The sequence below is a fragment of the Babylonia areolata genome, chromosome 4, assembly GCF_041734735.1.
Source record: "Babylonia areolata isolate BAREFJ2019XMU chromosome 4, ASM4173473v1, whole genome shotgun sequence".
Classification (NCBI taxonomy): Eukaryota; Metazoa; Mollusca; class Gastropoda; order Neogastropoda; family Buccinidae; genus Babylonia; species Babylonia areolata.
This window is the reverse complement of record NC_134879.1, coordinates 7126049-7147749: the sequence shown is the minus strand read 5'-3', so window position 1 is coordinate 7147749 and position 21701 is coordinate 7126049. Positions and strand designations below refer to the sequence as shown.

The 21701-nt window shown below is 47.1% G+C and overlaps 1 protein-coding gene across 4 annotated transcripts in view; it reads left to right on the top strand.

The window, feature by feature from the left end:
* Nucleotides 1–8316: 8316 nt before the first annotated feature.
* Nucleotides 8317–21701, top strand: part of LOC143280811 (tyrosyl-DNA phosphodiesterase 1-like) — a 142007-nt gene continuing 128622 nt past the window's right edge. For 2 of the 4 annotated variants that reach the window (XM_076585507.1, XM_076585504.1), the window contains exons 1-4: nucleotides 8317–8373; nucleotides 10796–11666; nucleotides 12099–12353; nucleotides 16466–16509. In XM_076585507.1, coding sequence (XP_076441622.1) covers nucleotides 8326–8373; nucleotides 10796–11666; nucleotides 12099–12353; nucleotides 16466–16509 — 1218 coding nt within the window. In that variant the 5' untranslated portion in view covers nucleotides 8317–8325. Of the gene's footprint in view, nucleotides 8374–8490; nucleotides 8765–10795; nucleotides 11667–12098; nucleotides 12354–16465; nucleotides 16510–21701 lie in introns of those variants that run through there. The other 2 variants (XM_076585506.1, XM_076585505.1) reach the window with 2 other exon arrangements.

Below are 21701 nucleotides of genomic sequence, written 5' to 3'. Positions count from 1 at the left end.
TGGACAGGGGATGGTGGCAGCTGTTGGGGACTTGCTGGCACTGCTTTTCCTGGCCTGTCTGCGTTGCTCTGCTGCAGCAATTCTGTTGGCCTCACAGGATTTGGTGCCTTTGTGGACAGCTGAATGCCACTTTGGTCTGTCCATTGCATTCAGCTCCCATGTGTCGTGGCTGATGTTGAAGGCCTTCAGAGAAGCTTTCAGAGTGTCTTTGAAGCGCTTCTTTTGGCCTCCATGGGAGCGCTTGCCATGTTGGAGTTCACCGTACAGCAGTTTCTTGGGGAGCTGGTGGTCTGGCATGCGAACTACATGACCTGCCCAGCACAGCTGGGCCTGCATCAAGATGGTGTAGATGCTGGGCAAGTTTGCACGAGTGAACACCTCTGTGTCAGGGATCTTCTCTTGCCACTTTATGCCGAGAAGTTTTCTGAGGCTGGTGGTGTGGAAGTGGTTCAGCTTTTTGGCGTGGCGTTTGTAGACCGTCCATGATTCACATCCATAGAGCAGTGTGGTGAGAACTATGGCCTTGTATACTTTGAGCTTCGTCTCCAGGGTGATGCCTCTCCTGTTCCAAACGTTCTTATGGAGTCTGCTGAAGGCAGCGCTGGCTTTGGCGAGTCTGGCATTCACCTTATCGTCAATGACAACTGTGCGAGAGAGTGTACTGCCCAGGTATGTGAACTTGTCCACCGCGTTCAGTCATTGCCCGTTGATGAAGATGTTTGGTTCAACGTAAGACTTTCCTGGAGCTGGCTGGTGCATCACCTCAGTCTTCTTTGTGCTTATTGTGAGGCCAAAGTTGTCACAGGCAGCAGAGAACTTGTCAACACTGCGTTGCATTTCAGCTTCGGAGGCAGCGTTGAGAGCACAGTCATCAGCAAACAGGAAGTCGTTGACGGTGTCTGTTCTCACCTTGGTTTTTGCTTGAAGCCTCCTGAAGTTGAAGAGTGAGCCATCTGTGCGGTACCTGATGCCAATGCCTATGTCAGCATCTCTGAAGGCATCTGTCAGCATGGCTGAAAACATGAGACTGAACAGAGTGGGGGCAAGAACACACCCTTGCTTGACTCCATTGGAGACAGGGAATGGTTCTGAAGTCTCTCCATTGTCTTGGACTCAGGCCAGCATCCCATCGTGTAGTTGCCATATGATTGTGATGAACTTTCTGGGACATCCGTACTTTGCCATGATTCTCCAAAGACCATCTCTGCTAACAGTATCGAAGGCCTTGGTCAGATCGACATAGGTGGAGTAAAGATCGGTGTTCTGTTCCTGACACTTCTCCTGGAGCTGCCTGGCAGCAAACACCATGTCGATAGTCCTGCGTTCTTTCCGGAAGCCACACTGGCTCTCTGGTAGGAGACCTTGCTCAAGGTGCGATATGAGACGGTTGAGTAGCACTCTGGCCAGTCTTGCCTGCAACGGACAGCAGGGATATTCCATGATGGTTGTCACAGGCCTGACGATTTCCTTTGCACTTGTACAGGTGTATGATGGAAGCGTCTGAAGTTCTGTGGAACTGCCTCAAGCTGCCAGATGAGCTGGAACAGCTGATGAAGCTTCTCAGTCAGTGCCATACCACCTTCTTTGTAGACCTCAGCTGGAATGGAGTCTGAGCCAGGGACTTTGCCATTGGATAGCAGACGGATAGCTTTCTGGGTCTCCTCCAAAGTTGGAATGGCATCCAACAACTCACTGACTGGCACCTGAGGGAGTCGGTCGATGGCTTCATCATTGATAGTACGCTGTCAAAGAGTTCAGCCCATCTCTCAAGGATCCCGTCCTTGTCAGTGATTAGGGTAGAATCATCAGCACTGAGGAGTGGAGCAGATCCGGAGGTGGTGGGCCGTTATAGAAGTTCTTCATGTCATTCCTGTCTGCAAAGCCCTGGATCTCATCAGCTTTGTTGCTCAACCAGGAATCCTGCATCTGCCGAAGCTTCAGCTGGATGGTGCTGCGTGCACTCTTCAGTATGTCTTTCTTTGACTGTGACTTGGGATCTTCAATGTGGGCTCTGTAGGCTTGGTGTTTGTCTTCCAGCAGCTGCTTGATCTCAGTGCAGTTCTCATCAAACCAGTCTTTGTGCTTCCTGGCAGAAGGCCCCAGGCACTCCATGGCAGTGTTGTACAACGTCTCATGCAGTGCGCCCCATGCTGCCTCCACATTCTGGTTGTCCAGCATGGTGGACTCAAGGCGTTCCTCCAGGGTGTCAGCAAAGCTCTGCTTGATGTTGCCTAGCTCCAGCTTGTTGACATTCAGGCGTTTGGGTGCTTTCATGCCCTGAGGCCGTCTCTTGGGCTGGATGCAGAGGTTGAGTTTGGAGACGATAAGGCGGTGGTCTATCCAGCACTCGGTGCCGCACATGGCCCTCTTGACTCAAACGTCCTGCCTGTCCCTCTTCCTGACAATGACAAAGTCGATGAGATGCCAATGCCCAGAGCGAGGATGCATCCATGACATCCTGTTACGGGTAGGGAGGCAGAAGACGGTGTTTGTGATAAGAAGGTCGTGCTTGGCACATGTCTGGAGAAGTAGTAGACCATTGCTGTTACGGTTGCCAACCCCATGCTTCCCAATCACGCCTTCCCAGGAGGTGCTGTCACAGCCAACTCTCGCGTTAAAGTCACCAAGAATGATGAGCTTGTCTGCGTTGGGAACAGGTCCTGGTAGAACTTGTCCTTGATCTCATCCGGGTTGGTCATAGTGGGCGCATAGGCACTGAGAATGGTGGTAAACTTCTTCCCGTTGCATAAAGGGAGTTTCATCATCATCAGGTGATCGTTCACTCCTTTCGGAGGGCCAGCCAGCTTGCCAACGAGGGTTGTCTTCACTGCAAAGCCAACTCTAGCCTCACGTCTCTCTTCAGGTCCGCGACCACTCCAAAAGAAGGTGTAGCCTATGCCTCACTCACAGAGTTCGCCTTCTTCTGCCAGTCTGGTCTCACTTAAGGGAGTGATGTCGATGTTGTACCTGGCTAGTTCACTCGCAATGAGTGCTGTGCGTCTCTGTGGTCTGTCTGAGTCGCCTCTGTCCAGAAGCGTACGCACGTTCCATGTGGCAATGGTCAATGGGGTGCTCCTTGTTTTCTTCTTTCTTTCCTTTGTGTGCCGACCACTTGAGTAGGGTCCCCGTCAGCCGTGGTATGCTGACTAGGGTGGTGTGGAGCAGGCAATGTTTAGGACACCTTTTCTAGCCCCTTCAGTCCTCATGCCATGGAGGTGAGCAGTGCTGTCCTGAAGAGGGCTGCTCAGTCGCTCAGGGGGCTGCCGATCTCCACCGCTGCTCCACTCGGTGAAAAACGACCCTAATGCAGTGGATGACCAGGATGTACTATGTGCCTCATCCTGCCCTCAGCACTCCACAGTGCTCTGCTGCAACCGTCTTCCTCTCCGTTGAACCATGAAGGTTTCTTCCGCAGAGTCCGCCGGATCCAGTCTTCACATGCTTGGGTAGACAAGCCCTAACTCACTGAGGGTTTGAGACCCGTCGGCAACCCTCACCTAGTTTAGCCAGCCTGTCAAAGCCGTTGCCCGGGGGTTGGGCGCTGCCGCATGCTAGCAGCTTCTAGGACCCATAAGTGAGAGCTGGGTGCCAGTGGGGACCAATAGAGGACGAACCACTCCCGGAAGAGCGTGACAAGCCCCCCTTCTAGAAGTACTACCTCTCCCGTGCACCCCCTAACCCCCCGTTATCATGTAGCATGTTAAGAAAGTCATAGTGCAGGCGAGGGTACGATGACCTTGGTTTCAGTGTTGTTGTGGTCCAGTCACAGTCGTCGTTCAGCGTCGGGGGTCACCAATTAAATGGATTCTAAACTGCAGCTGTAATAACTCAGTCTTTGTCCATAATGATCGTGTCCGTTGTTAAACAAAAGGGAAGTACCTCTAACACGTTACTAAGGCAAAACATGTAGTCAGGTCAGGTCATTAGATCTGCTACTGGTAACCTGTAATCCAGTACAACCTGTTCAGGGTCGGGTTGCCGGCGACTAAACCGGCACTCCCACTGCTCCCTTCCGGGACTGGTGAGGCGGGTGGCTAGACACCCTTATGGAGATCCATAAAAGGGCATCGGCTCAGGAGAGCCACCGACAGCCATCTAGCTCCACTGTGCTGTGTGCATGCCACACACAGTTGGCCCCCGGGGTGTGTCTACCCATGCATGCGAAGTCTGGATCCGGCAGAATCTGCGGAAGAAACTTATCGGTTCAACGGAGAGGAAGGTGGTTACAGCAACGCACTGTGGAGTGCAGAGAGCAAGATGAGACACCGAAAGGATATCTTGGTCATCCACTGCATCCGTGCTCATCCTCCAGTCGTCTTGACTTAGTCTTGCCACTGGAAATTGGTGGACCCGGACTTTAAACAAACTCATCACGCAAGTCATCAGTCATCCAAAATGACCTTTCATCCTTCATCATTTCATCACCCCCAAGTCCTGTGGCGACAGGCGAGCGACAAAACGACAGGTGTGGGTACACTGGCAGTCGCAGCCGCAGACCTGCATGCAGGCGGCTCAGGCCATAGGGTCGTTCTTCGTCGACAGGAGCAGCGATGGAGCTCGGCAGCCGTCTGAGCAGTCCTCTTTAGGAATGCACTGCTCACCTCCCTGGCATGAGGAAGGGGCTAGAAAAGGTGCCCTAAAAATTGCCTGCTCCATATCACCCTGGCCAGCATACCGCGGCTGGCGGGGACCCTACATCAGCAGTCGAAACAAAAAGAAAGAAAAGAAAAAAACAAGGATCGTTCCTCTCGCCATTGGTGCTTGGAACATAAGGACTCTCCTGGACAGAGATAACGCGGACAGACCCCAAAGGAGAACGGCACTAGTTGCATCTGAACTCGCCAGATACAACATTGACATCGCAGCCTTGAGTGAGACTCGGCTTGCAGGCGAAGGCGAGCTCTGTGAACGGGGATCTGGTTACACCTTCTTCTGGAGTGGACGAGGAAGCGAAGAGCGACGTGAGGCTGGCGTTGGTTTTGCAGTAAAAACAGCACTTGTCAGCAAGCTAGCTGGAATCCCAAAGGGAGTCAACGATAGGCTTATGACCATGAAACTCCCACTGGCATCTGGCCAGAAGCACCTCACCATCGTCAGTGCCTATGCCCCAACCATGACCAACCCGGATGAAGTGAAGGCGAAGTTCTACGAGGACCTTCACTCTGTCATTGCTGCTATCCCTAAAGCAGACAAGCTCATCATTCTTGGGGACTTCAATGCTAGAGTTGGCTCTGACTACATCTCCTGGAATGGAGTGATTGGAAAGCACGGTGTGGGCCACTGCAACCCAAATGGATTGCTTTTGCTTCAGACTTGTGCAGAGCACGAACTGCTGATAACCAACACAGTTTTCTGCCTCCCTACCCGTAACAGGACGTCATGGATGCACCCACGCTCAAAGCATTGGCATCTCATCGATTACGTCATCGTCAGGAAAAGGGATAGGCAAGATGTACGTGTGACAAAGACCATGTGCGGCGCCGAGTGTTGGACAGACCATCGCCTTGTAGTCTCGAAGCTGAATATTCGAATCCAGCCCAAGAGACACCCCCAAGGCCAGAAGGCTCCAAAACGGCTCAACATCGCTAAGCTGAATAACATCACCATCAAACAGTCCTTTGTGGAACTGCTGGAAGATCGTCTGGAATCCGCCTCTCTGGACAACCAGAATGTGGAGTCTGACTGGAGGACCCTGCGTGAGCTGATCTATAGTACAGCTTCAGAGACCCTGGGACCCATGACCAGAAAGCACAAAGACTGGTTTGATGAAAACTGTGATGAAATCAAGCAGCTTCTGGATGAGAAACGCCGTCTGCATCAAGCCTACCTGAGCAACCCAAAGTCCACATCAAAAAAGGATGCGTACGATGCCATCCGCAGGACTGTTCAGCAAAAGTTACGCCAGATGCAGGATAATTGGCTGAGTAACAAAGCTGATGAGATCCAGGGATATGCTGACAGGCACGATATGAAGAGGTTCTATGATGCCTTAAAAGAAGTCTACGGCCCCACATCCTCAGGATCATCCCCCCTCCTCAGTGCAGATGGGAATACCTTGATCACCGAGAAGGAGAAAATTCTCGAACGCTGGGCTGAGCACTTCAACAGTGTCTTAAATCGCCCTTCCTCCATAAATGATGAAGCCATAGACCGTCTCCCACAAGTCCCCATCAACGAAGCACTGGACGTTCCGCCAACACTTCTTGAGACCCAGAAAGCAATCCGTCTGCTGTCCAGTGGCAAAGCACCTGGCTCAGACTCCATACCAGCAGAGGTCTACAAGGATGGAGGCACTGTGCTGACTGAGAAGCTCCATCAGCTGTACTCACTCATGTGGAAAGAAGAGACGATCCCCCAGGATTTCAAAGATGCATCTATCATTCACTTGTACAAGGGAAAGGGGAACCGGCAAGCCTGTGATAACCATCGGGGCATTTCCTTGCTCTCCATTGCAGGTAAGATACTTGCCAGGATCCTACTAAACCGCCTCACAGCACACCTTGACCAAGGTCATTTGCCTGAGAGCCAATGTGGATTCCGGAAAGAGCGCGGAACCACCGACATGGTGTTTGCTGCAAGGCAGCTGCAAGAGAAATGTCAGGAGCAAAATGTTGATCTGTTCTCCACCTATGTCGACCTCACTAAGGCCTTCGACACCGTGAGTAGAGAGGGACTGTGGAAGATCATGGCCAAGTACGGATGCCCTCGAAAATTTATTTCCTTGGTCAGCCAATTCCATGAAGGCATGCAGGCTCGAGTCCAGGACAATGGCGAAACATCTGCTCCTTTTGCTGTCACAAATGGTGTCAAGCAAGGCTGCGTCCTGGCTCCGACGCTGTTCAGCCTCATGTTCTCTGCAATGCTTACTGATGCCTTCAGAGATGGCGATGTTGGAATCGGCCTAAAGTACCGAACAGATGGCAAGTTGTTTAACCTCAGTAGGCTTCAAGCAAAAACGAAGGTCATGACAGACATCATCAGAGATTTTTTGTTTGCTGATGATTGTGCCCTCAACGCTGGATCTGAAGCTGACATGCAACTCAGCGTCGACAAGTTTGCCACTGCCAGCAGGAACTTTGGCCTTACCATCAGCACGAGGAAAACTGAAGTTCTCCATCAGCCAGCCCCAGGGAAACCCTACATTGAGCCCAACATCACAGTCAACGGTCAGAGACTCAGTGCGGTGGAGCGGTTCACATACCTTGGCAGCACACTATCACGAAATGCGACCATCGACGATGAAGTGAACGTCAGGATTGCAAGAGCAAGCACAACTTTTGGCAGACTCAGTGCAAATGTCTGGAACAGAAGAGGCATTAGTCTTGAGACCAAGCTAAAGGTCTACAGAGCAGTAGTTCTCCCCACACTACTGTACGCCTGCGAAACTTGGACAGTGTACCAACGACATGCCAAGAAGCTGAACCACTTCCACACAACATGCCTCAGGAAGCTACTGAACATCAAGTGGCAAGACAGGACCCCAGACACAGAGGTGCTTGCAAAAGCCACCCTTCCCAGCATCTTCACCATCCTGATGCAGTCCCAGCTTCGCTGGGCTGGACACGTGGCGCGCATGCCAGACCATCGGCTGCCCAAAAGGCTCTTCTATGGCGAGCTGCAACAAGGGAAGAGATCACACGGAGGTCAGAAGAAGCGCTTCAGAGATACTCTGAAAGTCTCTCTTAAAGCGTTTGATATCAACCCTGACTCCTGGGAGGAATCTGCAGTGGACCGTGACAAATGGCGCGCTGCTGTGCACAAAGGCGCCAAGTTGTGCGAGGTCAACAGGACTGCTGCAGCTGTTCAGAAGAGGCAGGCCAGAAAGTCACGGGGAAACAAGCCCCCTGACAATGATATGCCTGTCTTTGTCTGCCCCAACTGTCAGCGAACATTTCGTGCGCAGATTGGACTATTCAGTCATCTGCGCATTCACAGATAGATTCATGTGCATCCTCCCCCCCCGCACCCCACCACCACCCTCTCCCCATCCCCCAGCTAGATGACAACGATGGTCATCATCGATCTCGATGGACACACTACCAAGGCAAAACAAGAGACGCAACTCTGAAGTCTTATGCGAACTTGATGGTGTCGCTGCACGCCTTTGCTACTGCCGTAAAGCTGCACCTATTTAGATTCGTAAAATGGATTTGTGTGACAGTTATAAATGCAAAGTGAAAGGAACAAAAAATAGCGCAGCAAATGTTGTTAATAGATGAGTTAGAGATAGCAGGAAAAAGCACGTACACATAGATTAATAACGTTGAATAAAAAAGGATCGAAAACAAAAGAATTAAATCAAAAGTACACATTTGCCACACAGGAATGACTGTTGAATCAGATGAAATAATTGCTGAAAGACTTCAGGCTAAGGTTGGTATCGTTGTTGGATATTTATTATCGTGACCATAGGTGTCAGCAAACTTTGCCGTTGTGTACGTTTCTGAAACAAACAAACAGCCACTTGCCTTCATATCATATCAGGGTTCGTCATTAACATTTTTTCACATGAGCGCCTGCGCTCTAGTTTCAGAATTTTGATGAGCGCAAACTGAAAACTAAGAGCGCACACTAAACCGTCAGCCTTCCTTTTTGGGATCAAATATTTCAGCATTTTGATTTTGCACGGCCGCGAAATCGATCGTGCGCTCCACTTTTCTACTCTTCAAGTCTGAAGAGCGCTCTTTTGCATAGCCTCCCCTGATTCACTAGGCCTACTTCCGGTTGAACTAACAAAACGTAAACAGACGGCTTTCAAACTTCGGTAAATGCAAAACGATCGCGCTTTTGACTCTTGTTTGTGATGGACAATGGAATAACAATTTAGATACAGTAGTGTATGCTTATGTCTTTTCAAAATCAAGAGCGCAAGCGCTCTGAGTCAAGGAATTTTCCAGAGCGCAATTTGTTTTTTCAGAGCGTTCCGCTCAGCGCTCCCGTTAGTGACGAACCCTGCATATCATATCATATCAGTATTCATAGTACTTGAGATGGTATCAAGTGTTAAGTTCGGACACGGAACACATGTTCTTCGGTTTTGCTTTACGCAGATAATAGAATTCCTTATTTTTAGTTGTTGTATGTTGTTGTTGTTTTGTTTTTGTTTTTTCTCATAGTTTTACTTTTTATTACATTTTGTTTTTCTGTGATCCTACAGATTTGCTCACTGTTAGGATCAGGCTAATCAGTTTTCTGTTGATTGATCAAATAAAAAGATGCAATGAATCCAGTGTTGTTGTTTTTTTTAATTGTTTTTTTAATCACAATTCTTCAGATAAAGAGGATAACTTTTGTCAAGTGATATGGATTATACTATTCCCATTTCATAATAAGATGAACAGTGGAACTTTAAACAGTTAAACATTGGAGAGAATTGATGTGAAAATGGAGTGCTTGCAGTGTTTCTGAAAAGATATAATCATCCAGGGTGGGGAAGTTAATTTTGGTATTTTGGGTTCCTTGTTACATATGTCATAATTTTTTTTAAGGTAATCATGAATAGAATACATAATTTTGCACAGACTTTGTTTGATTTGTTTGAGGGCTAAGGGTTGCATGGTAGATTCATTATTATCATTATTATAAATCCAGTAATTCAAACATCTATGTTGAGAAAGTTAGTTTAGGTAACCTGGATTCAATGTTACACATTACAACAAAGTATTACAATTTACATAATCATTAATAAAATAGATGATTCATTGTTATTATTATGATTATTATTTATAACCCATGCTAAATTGACGTCGTCTGTGCCAGGGTTCATGAGTGACACTTGCAATTTCCGGTTCATTTCCAAAGAAAAATATGTATTTCACACTGTTCTTTTCACATCAAGACATGATGTTGGTCGATTTTGCCATCATCTGCCTTCCATACTTTCCGAATTGTCTAGACAGAGTGCCAACAATGTTTGTTGAAACAAACCTGGTTAACACATATTTAGAAATTTATATTCTACATGTTTAAAAGCAGAGCATGAAGTATATCCAAGTTGTGCATTGCGTAAAATGTCAACAAAATTATACTCACAAACTGAATGATCCTGTGCTGCCTTCGTAAATTTACCTTTGCAGTCAGTATAATACCTATTTCATTCTTTATGATATGTCATGACTGGTAAGAAACTGGAAAACATTCATAAAAGCGAATTAGCGACTTCTACCAATTTAGTGTAAAATAAATAGAAATGAAAATGCTTGTTTCCTTTTGACCCCAAAGAGCTCTCTTACATTTATATTATGAATATCTTTTAGATGAAGAAGATGAAAAAGAAAGAAAAACTGTATTTGCATTATGTGCATGTAACATGCTTTCTTTTCTAGGGGTATGTTTGTGAATGGCCCATTGTGAATCAGTCAGTAGAAGTCTGGTGACTCTCCACTTCAGTTTTTCTTTGCTGATGCAAGGAACCCCCCCCCCCCCCCCCCCCCCCCCCCCCACCTTGCTGAACTTTTGAATCTTGTAGGAGTTTTGCTTTGCTTTTCTCGTGATTGGATTTTTAGTGTCAGGATACTTTAAATTGATTTTGTTTAGTCTTAACTTGTGTAACTTATGCCCTGAATATTGAGAATCTTTTCCTTGGTATTTCATTCAGGTGTATGAATATTTCTGTGAGTGAAAATAAATTTTGTTAATCTAAGAAACCGCTTTTATTTTGCAACAATGTACAGCAGATTTCCTTGAACAATTTCACTATCAGTCATTTCTTTTTTCTTTCACCCAAAACAATCAGAATGCATGTCATGATTTCTTTGAAAATGTGCAAAATTAATAAATATCTGAAATTGAATAGTTTGATGCAGAAGCTGAAGCTGACCATCATCAGGTGATGACTGATGCAAGAATTGCAGCCATCATGTCCAGAGCTCATGATATGTCAGACTCAGACTCAGACGCCACTGTAGAGCCACCTGATTACAGTGGGTCCTGGAACGGGTCGCAGGATTTGTTTGACACAGCTGGATCACCATCTTTTTCGTCAAAATCATCATCATCTTCATTTGACAGAAGCAGAAAGAGTGAAGTGCTATCTTCTCCAAAGACTTCTTCCATTCCAAAAGTAAATGTTTCACTATCAAAAAAGATCAGCAAGACTCATGAAATATCTGACAGTGAAAGTGATTCAGCAGATGATAACAGATCTTCAAAACAAGCTTTGGGCTTAGGACTCAAAGGTGGAAACAGTAACATAAAATCTTCCCTGGAATCTAGGAAAGGATCTTCTCTTGAGGCATCCCCAAAGCTCAAAGCAAACAGTTTGTCCAAAAGGTTAAGCCAAACTTATGAGTTGTCTGACAGTGAAGATGACTATGCACATACTTCCAAGGCTTCAACTAGTTCTGGTTCAAAATCAGTCTGTGCTTTAAAACATGAAAGCAAAAGCAACCCAACTTTTATTTGTTCAACATCTTCACAATCCCAAAACAGTCTTTTAAGACTTTCCCATAAAATATCAAAGGTTTCCAGTTCAGGCAATGAAGACATTACCAAGAGGGGTGGTTCTGCTTCTGATCTGAAACTGCATTGCTCAGCACATAACTCAGACATGTCAAAGGTTACTCAGGATGGAGCCAGTCACAAATCAGGAGGCAGACCCAGCTGCAAATATGGGGACAGATGCTACAGGATCAACGCCAACCATTTCCAGGAATTTGATCATAGAGGTTTGTGCTTGAAGACTGTGTGTTACCATTTGTAGTTGTTTGTTTTTTTTTCCTTCAAGCTATGTTACAATAAATGATATCTGGTCAAAAAGGCCTCGTGTAAAAATATGACTTCACCCACATTCTTGGATTATTAACAATGTTTTAACTTTGCAAGCCATTAAACTGTTGACTTCAATTTTGCTGACTGATTCTAAGTTAAAAAGGGTTCTTCTTCAAACTTACGTTGTTTCTCATTATCATCAGGAAATGTAAAAATTCTTAGTACTTCATCTCCTCTCTTTCTTTGCTTTATTTTTCAGTCTCTGTCTTTATTACTATTGTCTATCTGTTTTCCAGTCTATCTTTTTTCTTTGTGTTTTATGTGAACAATTCTGAAATTAGGAACTTTGTTTTATAATTGTTGATTTATTTATTCATTCATTTGTCCAGGATATGAAAAGGGCAAACGGAAAACAACGCAGACAATGGACAAAGATGTTGACATTGCAAAAAAAAAGCCCAGATCAGATGAAAGGCCAGGAGTATCATGGAGTCAGGGACCAGGAGATGTAGAAAAAGTGACTGGCAACTTCATGAAGACAGTTGCAGATGTAGTCTCAGAGTTTCAGCCCATGAGTTTGTTTCTGACCAAAGTCAGCGGCATAGATGACAAGTTCAACAGTATTGGGGCTGTCTCAATGAAAGGTATCCTGTTAAACTTTTGATTATTATTTCTATCAGTATGAATGTATTCACTTGAACACTGTTTGAACCAACCTGTTGGTTACTTTTTGTTTGTTTGTTTTTTGCTGCCCCATCCCCATCTGTACCGTTTTAGTGACATTACTCCTATGCTGCTCATCCTGAGTCCCCCATACAGAGCCATATCCAGGTTTGTCTGCTGTAGTCTCTGCGCTGGCATTCCACAAGCAATTGCAGGGTCTTCTCTTGTGTGTGGCCTTCTGGCCACTTAACATTGACAGTACACTGACCTGAAACCTTGTACACCATACACTGTACACCTTTATGGACTGTTGATAATTTCTGTATATTTGTATTTTGTATTTGTATTTTCTTTTTGTCACAGCAGATTTCTTTGTGTGAAATTCGGGCTGCTCTCCCCAGGGAGAGCATGTTGCTACAATACAGCGCCACCCCCTTTTTTTTCCCCTACATGCAGTTTTATTTGTTTTTCCTATCAAAGTGGATTTATCTACAGAATTTTGCCAGGAACAACCCTTTTGTTGCCGTGGGTTCTTTTACGTGCGCTAAGTGCATGCAGCACACGGGACTTTGGTTTATCATCTCATCTGAATGACTAGCGTCCAGACCACCACTCAAGTTCTAGTGGAGGGGGAGAAAATATCGGCATTAGAACCAGCACGCTCAGATTGTCACTTCCTGGGTGGACGTGTTACCTCTAGGCCATTACTCCATATATTTATCGTACTTCCCTTGTCTGTATTTATATCAGTTAGACTGTACATCTTTATGGACTGTTGCTAATTTAGACTGTACATCTTTATGGACTGTTGCTAATTTTTATTAAATCTGTGCTATATTAAGTATATATTTATCAAGCTTCCCTTCTCTGTATTTATATCAGCTACACTGTACATTTTTATGGACTGTTGATAATTTCAATAAAATTTGTGTTACATTAACTGATTAAGTATAAATTTATCATGCTTAATAATAATAATAATGCTTCCCTTCTCTGTATTTTTTTTATCAGCTGCCTTGTTTTGGAAAAGTGATTCTGCATCACAACATTAAATATGAATTATAAGGGGTAGTAGATTTTAAAGATGAACGAAAATGCATGATAATGCACATGTTTGAGAAGGAATTATTTTTTGTTTTTGTTTCTGTTTCTTTATTTCTTTTTGTTTTGCTGAATAGTTCTTTGCAAAGGGTACACAGGTTAAAGATCGGTTTGTGGTGTTGCCATCATTTGCAGCAGTCATACATGTACATCAGGATGTGAACTTGCGGTTTCTTTTGCTGAATATTATGTTGAATATGGATTGACTGTATTATTCATGGGCTTGTATTCCTAGTTGTTCTGACACCATGTTAAAGTTTTGTGTGTATGGAGTTATCACTGATAGTCAGCATCAAATAGATCTAGCTTTCACTGAGTATGTCAATTGCTGATCTGTTCCCACTTGATACTACGGATGGTTGGATATGTTTATCTTAGTTACATCCAGGGAGGTAAGAATCATTGTTAAATGTGTTTTTGGTCATGATTGCTAATCATTACAGTATCTGCTAGCGCTGTAATCTGTTTAGAATGATTTTTAGTATTGCTTCGCATGCTGATCAAATGACAGTGTGGGGGTAGTTCTGGCAGTGTTACAGTATTACAGTTGGGATATTGATTACTGCCTTGATGGGCGCAATAGCTGAGTGGTTAAAGCGTTGGACTTTCAATCTGAGGGTCTCGAGTTCGAATCTCAGTGACAGTGCCAGGTGGGTAAAGGGTGGAGATTTTTCTGATCTCCCAGGTCAGCATATGTGCAGACTTGCTAGTGCCTGAAGCCCCTTCGTGTGTATATGCAAGCAGAAAATCAAATATGCACGTTAAAGATCCTGTAATCCATGACAGCGTTCGGTGGGTTATGGAAACAAGAACATACCCAGCATGCACACCCCTGAAAGCAGAGTATGGCTGCCTACATGGTGGGGTAAAAATGATCATAAACATAAAAGCCAACTCGTGTACATATGAGTGAACATGGGAGTTGCAGCCCATGAACGCAGAAGAAGAAGAAGAAAATTGCTGCCTTGTTTCGAGAGTTCTGCAGGGATGTTGTCAATGCCTGCAGCCATGCCACATTTCAGTGACTTCACTGTTGCTACAGACTCCTGATGGAAGTTTGGAAAGTCATCCTCATTTAAATGAATCTTGCATTCTTAGCACTTTTGGATCTCCTTTGCTCTGTTAGTTGAGTTCAGAGCAATACTCAGTCCACCTTTTTGTAATGTTTTTTTTCCTGTGTGAACCAGTTGCCATTTTGGTGTCATATAGTGATATACTGTACCATGTCAAACTGATGCAAACTAGACCTATCGGTTTGCTCTGCTTGGCCAAATTTCATGCGGCTAACAGTGAAAAGACGAGCGTGCCATCTTTGTCTCAAATGTTGCTGACTTTGTTTCTGTTTGGTAAAGTCTTCTATATTTTAAAAAGTTTTCTTTGCATCGTTGTTGAGGTTTTCAGTTGTCCCTTGGTTGAAACTATTTCTGAGGACTTCAAGATCTTCAAGCCGAAAAAGTGCGGCAAATTTTCCTTCTGTGACTGCAAGGATTAAGTGTTTGTGAAAAACATCTACATCAGAGGGAGCTCTACCACAACTTCACAGACTTAAGACTTCAAGAAGGCATTTGATAGATTTTGGCAGGAGGCACTATGGGCCACAATGAAAAAAACAAACAAACCAATAACAAAAGGTTGAAGCTTTGTCAACACCTTCCAGTGATTTGTGCAGTACTCACACAGGATGCTATTGGACGGTTGTTCCATAATTTGGTTGGAGTTCATCAGGGTTGTTTTTTGTCTTCCACACTGTTCAGTATATTTCTGGATGCAATGCAACGCGCGTGTGTGTGTGTGTGTGTGTGTGTGTGAGAGAGAGAGAGAGAGAGAGAGAGAGAGAGAGAGTGTGTGCAGTGCGTGCATGTGTGAATATGCTCAAGTTTTTGTTTTGATATGCACTTGTATGTATCCTAATTTCTACTGTATCTGTGTTTGCGTATGATTTTCGATTTATGTGACCCCGGTATACTTTGTAATAAAGACATATTCTATTCCATTCTATCATGACTGACACACTTGAAGATCATGTCAGCATAGTCAATACTTGAGGAAGAACCATCATAAACCTTAGCTTCAGAGATGGTATTGATAGCATTGCAGGCAGTGAGCAAGAATTCACCAAGCTTATTAACTGACTCTGGACAAAGGGCCCCAATCGGGGCCCTACTGTTTACAACTGTTCAAAATGAAGGGCCCTGACCGGCACCTAATTTCCATAATGACATATGAGCTAAGATTATCTTAACTAACCTTTCCACTCTCCACTGTGACCAATAAATGCAGTGTGTGTTGCTGTGCTCGCAAGCAGGAGAGTTATTTTTTTGCGATGACTGGTTTACGTGAACAGTGTGTGTCAACAATGGCGTCTGACCCAGTTTTGTCTCAGTCACAAGCCAGAAAACAGAATTAGATGAAGGGGCCCTATCGTGGCTATATAATGTTCTGAATTTAATCTGTTTCAAACTCTTTGTGCTTTCCTGGATTTGTTTACAAGTCATCAGTGTGTGCAAATTTCGAACAAAAAATATGAATACTTCATCATCTCACTGTATGATAGCATAAGAAGGGAGGAAGTTTTATATTTTGTGCCCAACAAACTTGTTATGTTACAAATCAGTTTGGAAGTTTTCAGTTCATTAAATCTAACGTTTGTTTTTTGGTGATTGCCAAACATCAGCACTATACAGACTTAAACCAGTATGTATACTGTAGACAACCACATCTCCATGAAACACAAGATCAAGAAACCATTTGAAGAGACCCCACCTTTGACACAGAACTAACAGAGCTGGAGGATTTTGGTGAACAGTTTTTCTATGAGGCACCCAATGAATCATCACTAAGAGAGAGAGAGAATAGTTATTAAATTATCTGTTTATTCCTTTTGTGTTTGATTCTTTACATTTGATTGGCCTACTGAGGCTGACCAATTGGTTGACTGACATTTTTTTTCTCCATTATTATAGTTATTTATATACACTTTTGATTTTTTCAGATATTTTGTCTCCTTTGATGGGAAACCTGCAAGCATCATGTCAGGTAAAGCTTTTATCTTTTGCTTTGTGTGTTGTTAATATCCGTGTGCTACAATTTGTTTAAATGAAACAGAAATAACTCGGTGGTGGTAATTGTCCCTTCTGGCCAATGTTATCCACCTTAACATGCCACATGCGCATGACATGCTCCTCCCTTTCTTACAAATCACCTGCATTGGCATGCCTCCGTTCATACAACCACATCTGTTCCATTTCATTTATAATGAACAAAAGTCCACTGCAGTGATATGTTGGTTTTTTTAACCTTTAAATAAAATAAAATCTGGTTTTTATACAAAGATCCATAAACATATGCACACACAACATGCAACAAAAATACTTCTCACTCTTCTTTCAATCCTGCTTCTGTCTGCCCCAATTCTCTCTTCTTCTGCTTCTCTTCTTCTTTTCCTCTGCCTTCTTCAGCTACTTCTTTTCCTCTTCCACATCTTCTTCTCCGTCTTTCTCCTTTTCTCCGTCGTCGTCTCCATCTTCCTTCTCTTTTCTGTCATCTTCTTCTCTATCCTGTTCTTCTTTTACTTCCCTTTCTTCTTCTCTGTTATCTTCCCCTTCAACTTCATTATTCTCAATTCGTTCTTCTGCTTCTCCATCTTCTACTATTCGTCTCCCTCCTCTCCCTCTTCTACTTTTGATTGTTCTATGTCTTCTCAGTTTTCTTCTCCCATCTTTTTCTCCGTCTTCTTCTCCGTCTTCTTCTCCATCTTTTTCTTCGTCTTTTTCTCAGTCTTCTTCTTGGTCTTCCTCTCAGTCTTCTCCGTTATATTTTACTACTTCTACTTCTTTTTCTCCTTCTTCATCTTTTGTTTTAAGAGAATTGCTTCTTCGGACTCAGAGTAGCGTGAGAACAAGTCCCAAGTGGACATCTGGGTTTAGAATCAGCCTACTAAAGTGTATAAAAACAGCCACGCTTTTTTTTAACCATTGAACGATCCAGTCGCATTTATATAAAAAACAACAACAAAAAACAGATCAATTATGTAAACAAAATGGTTGCGTTCAGCTCTGAACAAATGTATTGTTTGGTGTCATATACTGTACCATGTCAAACTGATGCAAACTAGGCCTATTGGTTTGCTCTGCTTGGCCAAATTTCGCGCGGCTAACGGTGAAAAGACGGGCCCACCCGCTCTCAGCCAATCAAACGCCTCTAAAAACTATAAGCGCTCAATCATTCCTTTGGCCAAGGCTCTCCACGCCATCTTGTCAGGTTTACGCTCTGTCTCGTCTTACGCTTTTTTCGGCTATTCAGCGTATCCTTTTGGCCTTATTTTGTTGCATGCGGCTTGTGTTTATTGTATTCTTACATTCTGTGTACTCGATTCGACTCGGCACCCTCGATTCGTTCGATTTTTTCTGCCTCTAAGTCGATCCTGTCTTTCCTTTCTCTGTTGGGGGTCGGATTTTCGCTGGGTGCCTAAGCGCGGGTTCCATGCCTCGTGTGCCATACCACGAAGGCAGGGAATCATGATGCTGGGATTGAGACTCGGTAAGAGACTCTCCCAGGCCCGGAGCTCATGATTCCTCCCGATACGGACCGCGGCGATGCGTCGTTAGACGCTGATCGCGGAGGCGACGTTCGTACCAGTAAAACGGTCATGAAGGGGACCGGGGGGGAAAGAGGTACGAGCGTCGCCTCCCGAGGTGTCCCAGCGCGAGGCAGGGAGAAGGGTGAATGGCAAGTCATCTCCGTGCTGTGGGGACTCGCAGCTAGGCGCGGACTCCCAAGGGGAGGCCGCGCCCGGCCATTACCCGGGTCCCCACTCGGAGACGGCCCTCACGTGCCCCATTGTTGTTCCCCCTCCTCCCTTCTCTGTCGACCCCCCTCCCCCACCTCCTTTTGGGGGGGGAGAAAAATTTGGTTCCGGGGGGGGATCTCTAATTTGCCCACCCCGGACCAAGCCACCCCAGTCTCCCCACGGGAGGGGATTCGGGGCGCGTGGCAACCTGCTCTGCAGGTCTTCCCGCTATCCGGCCGGTCTCCCCTGCTGGGGGAGGCCCGTGCGTGTCAGGCGGTTCCGGGCAGTCAGCCCGCTCGTCTTCGGGCGGGACTGACACCCAAGTCGGACCTGACCTCCCTCCGACTTGGCCAGGTTGTTCCCTTCATGGAGGTCAACGCACCAGTGACCCTTGGGGTTCGGGTCACAGTATGGCTGGTGCCCACGGGTGGTTACCCCCATTCTACCCGTACTGGGGTGCACCTAGGGTGCACACTGGGTTGCCGGGAGCACCAAGGGCCAGCCCCTTGTCCGCTCCCCACCGGACCCAACCCAGCACATCTCACAGGGTGACACACACAGCCCCGACAAGTGGGATCGACTTCTTGTCGGTCAGGTCGAGCTCCTCGACCAATATTGCCACTCTGTCCACAAATCGGGCCTCTGTCAACCCACAGGTGACCTCCACGGTCACAACGGCCTCCTTGTCAGGACCGACGGCTGCTCAAGGGCCCTACTCGGCCCGGCGAAGCCGGCAGTCCCCACCTGCCCAGCCCTCGGTCCTACAGTGAGATGAGTGGGTGTTTGTCCCCACACAGCACTCGTGGGTCACTCTTGCATCCAGGGGCGCCCTCTCTGAAAAGGTGTGGCACCCACCATCCCAAGCATGGTTGGACCTACGGTCCACACGCTCCCCACCCGCTTCAGGTGTCAAGGACATAACAGTGGCGGCCATGGTCCCGGCTCGGGATCGTCCCAGCTCATCCCGCTGGGCTGACCACAGCTCACAGGACGCCCCAGTGGGTACATCCACTTGGGATGGCACCCAGCAGGGGATGGACTGCGAACAAGAGTGGGAGCCCCTGTCTTCGGATGAGGACGAACAAGCAGATGAACACTCTTCGCCCACATCCCAGGGGGGACAGATTGAGCCCATGCCTCCCTAGGGACCAGCCTGAACCAAACTCGGACTTTGCCGAGCTCCAACTGACCCTCCCCAATAGGGTCACGTATGCCGAATCAGTCCCTCAGGCTACTTTGTTACCCTTGACCCTCCTTACGCCATGTGACTCTAACTCCAGAACCACAAGGCAACTCAGAGTGCCAGAAATGGTGCAGGTATGGCTTAATAAGCCAGCCCGCACTGTCAGGGGTGCTGCTTCCATCCCTCCTCCAGGCAGGGAGTCCCTCTCTGCCCCGGGCGCCTTTTCCCCGGGAAAGTTTCTTTAAGATTCCTCCAAGGGAGGGGTGTGGTCCTGGTACACACAGGACCACCCTGCCTACAGCGGAGCAGAGCCCTCCGCACAGGACAGGATGTTGGTCTCACAGCGCACCACCTTCCCCACTTCAGCTAACCTATACTTTAAAACGTTAGCAAAGTGGGACAAATTGGCCCGCCGCTGCCCCCTCGAGGTTTCCACGGCGTACACCTTCGACACGTTCCTTCACAGGGCCAATGACCTGTGGGAACAGTGTCCGGTTAATCAGGACAAGGGGTCTCCTTCCTCAGTCCCGCCGGGCCTCTTCACCGACCAGAGGTTACACGCTTTTGGCAATAGGGTAGCATCTGGTCTCACGGCTGCTGCAGACACAGCTACCAGCCTTCACTTCAGTACGGTGCTAGCGCGGCGTGATGCCATTTTCAGCCTCTCTAACATTCCTGTGGAGGAGAGGGCTGCCCTGCGGTCCATCCCAGCACAGCAGCACTCCCTCTTCGGCCAGTTCCCGCCCCATTTTGTCAGCCACAGGGCAGGGACAAACAGGGAGGTGGCCTCATATTTGGCCCACACCTCTCATGGGCTCCAGGGTTCTATGCCATTGAAGAGACCGGCTACCAGGGCCCCTCCATATACCACGCCGCCTGTCAAGGCAGCGTGTGCTGAATCAGGGTCAGAGGAATAAACCACCTTATGTCCGTCCAAGCCGACTGGCCATGCCCAAGGCCAGAAGGCAGCACCCCCAATGACTGGGCCCCGATTCAGCACCACCAGTCGTTCAGCCCCTCCAAGTAGGAAACTTGTCCCGGCATGCACATCAGTGGTGTGCTCTGGGACTCAACGACGGGATTATGTCGGTGCTAGAGTCTGGGTACATGCTGTCTTGGGTGGAGGACCTCCCCCCTCTAAGATCCACTCCTCCTCCTTAGGTGCCCAGCTCGACGGAGCAGGAGAGCGTCCTAGAAAAAGAGATATCGCACCCACTCCTCATGGGGCTATATCTCAACTCTCGGACCCGGGCCCCGGTTTTTACGGCTGGTTGTTGGTGATTCCAAAGGTCTCGGGAGGGTGGAGACCAGTTTTGGACTTGTCCCCCCTCAACAAATTCCTCCCCAAAATCAAATTCAAGAGGGACACACAGGCACAGATTCGGGAGACCATCCAACAAGGTGATTGGCCTACCTCTATCGATCTGGAAGATGCTTATTTTCATATACTCATCCATTCGGCATCCCGTCGGTACCTGAGGTTCGTGTGGAGGGACAAGGGGTTCCAGTTCCCGGCCCTCCCATTTGGTCTGTCCCTTGCCCCTTTCCTGTCTACCAAGGTGCTGCGGGAATTGGTGTCCATCGTCCGCTCGGAATCCATTTGTCTCTGTGTGTACCTGGACGACTTGCTTATCCTGGCCCAGTCGCAGGCCCTGTGCCTGAGTCATACGGCCAGACTTCTAGACCTTTGCTCCCAACGGGGCTTCCTCATGGACCAGCAGATATGCGATCTGTCCCCACGTTAGTCCTTCGACTTCTTAGGGATGAGATTCGACACGCGGTCTATGATAGTCTCTCTGGCGCCAGATCACTGGGACCGTCTGGCAGGCCTCCTCAGCCACTGGCGCCACTCCTCCCAAGATACAGCGTGGACACTTTCTTCCCTCTTGGGCATGATGGAGTCCACGGCACCTCTCATTCCCCTGGACAGGGTTCTCAAGCGCCCTCTCCAGAGGGCACTGAGGTTACGCCAGTCCCAGAGCACTCAGCCATGGGATACCCAGATATGTCTGGGCGAGTGGTTCCTCGAGGTGACATCAGAGTGGTTAATCACCCCCCTTCGGACACAGGGGGTGCCCTTAGCCCCACCTACTCTTCAGGTGGCACTCTTCACAGACGCCTCCTCCCTGGGCTGGGGAGCCCACATGGACTCACTCTATGCAGCAGGGACTTGGTCCCCGGAGGAGCGCCTGTGCCACATCAATGTTCTGGAACTGGAGGCAGTTCGCAGGACTCTCCTGCACTTCATGGGGGAGG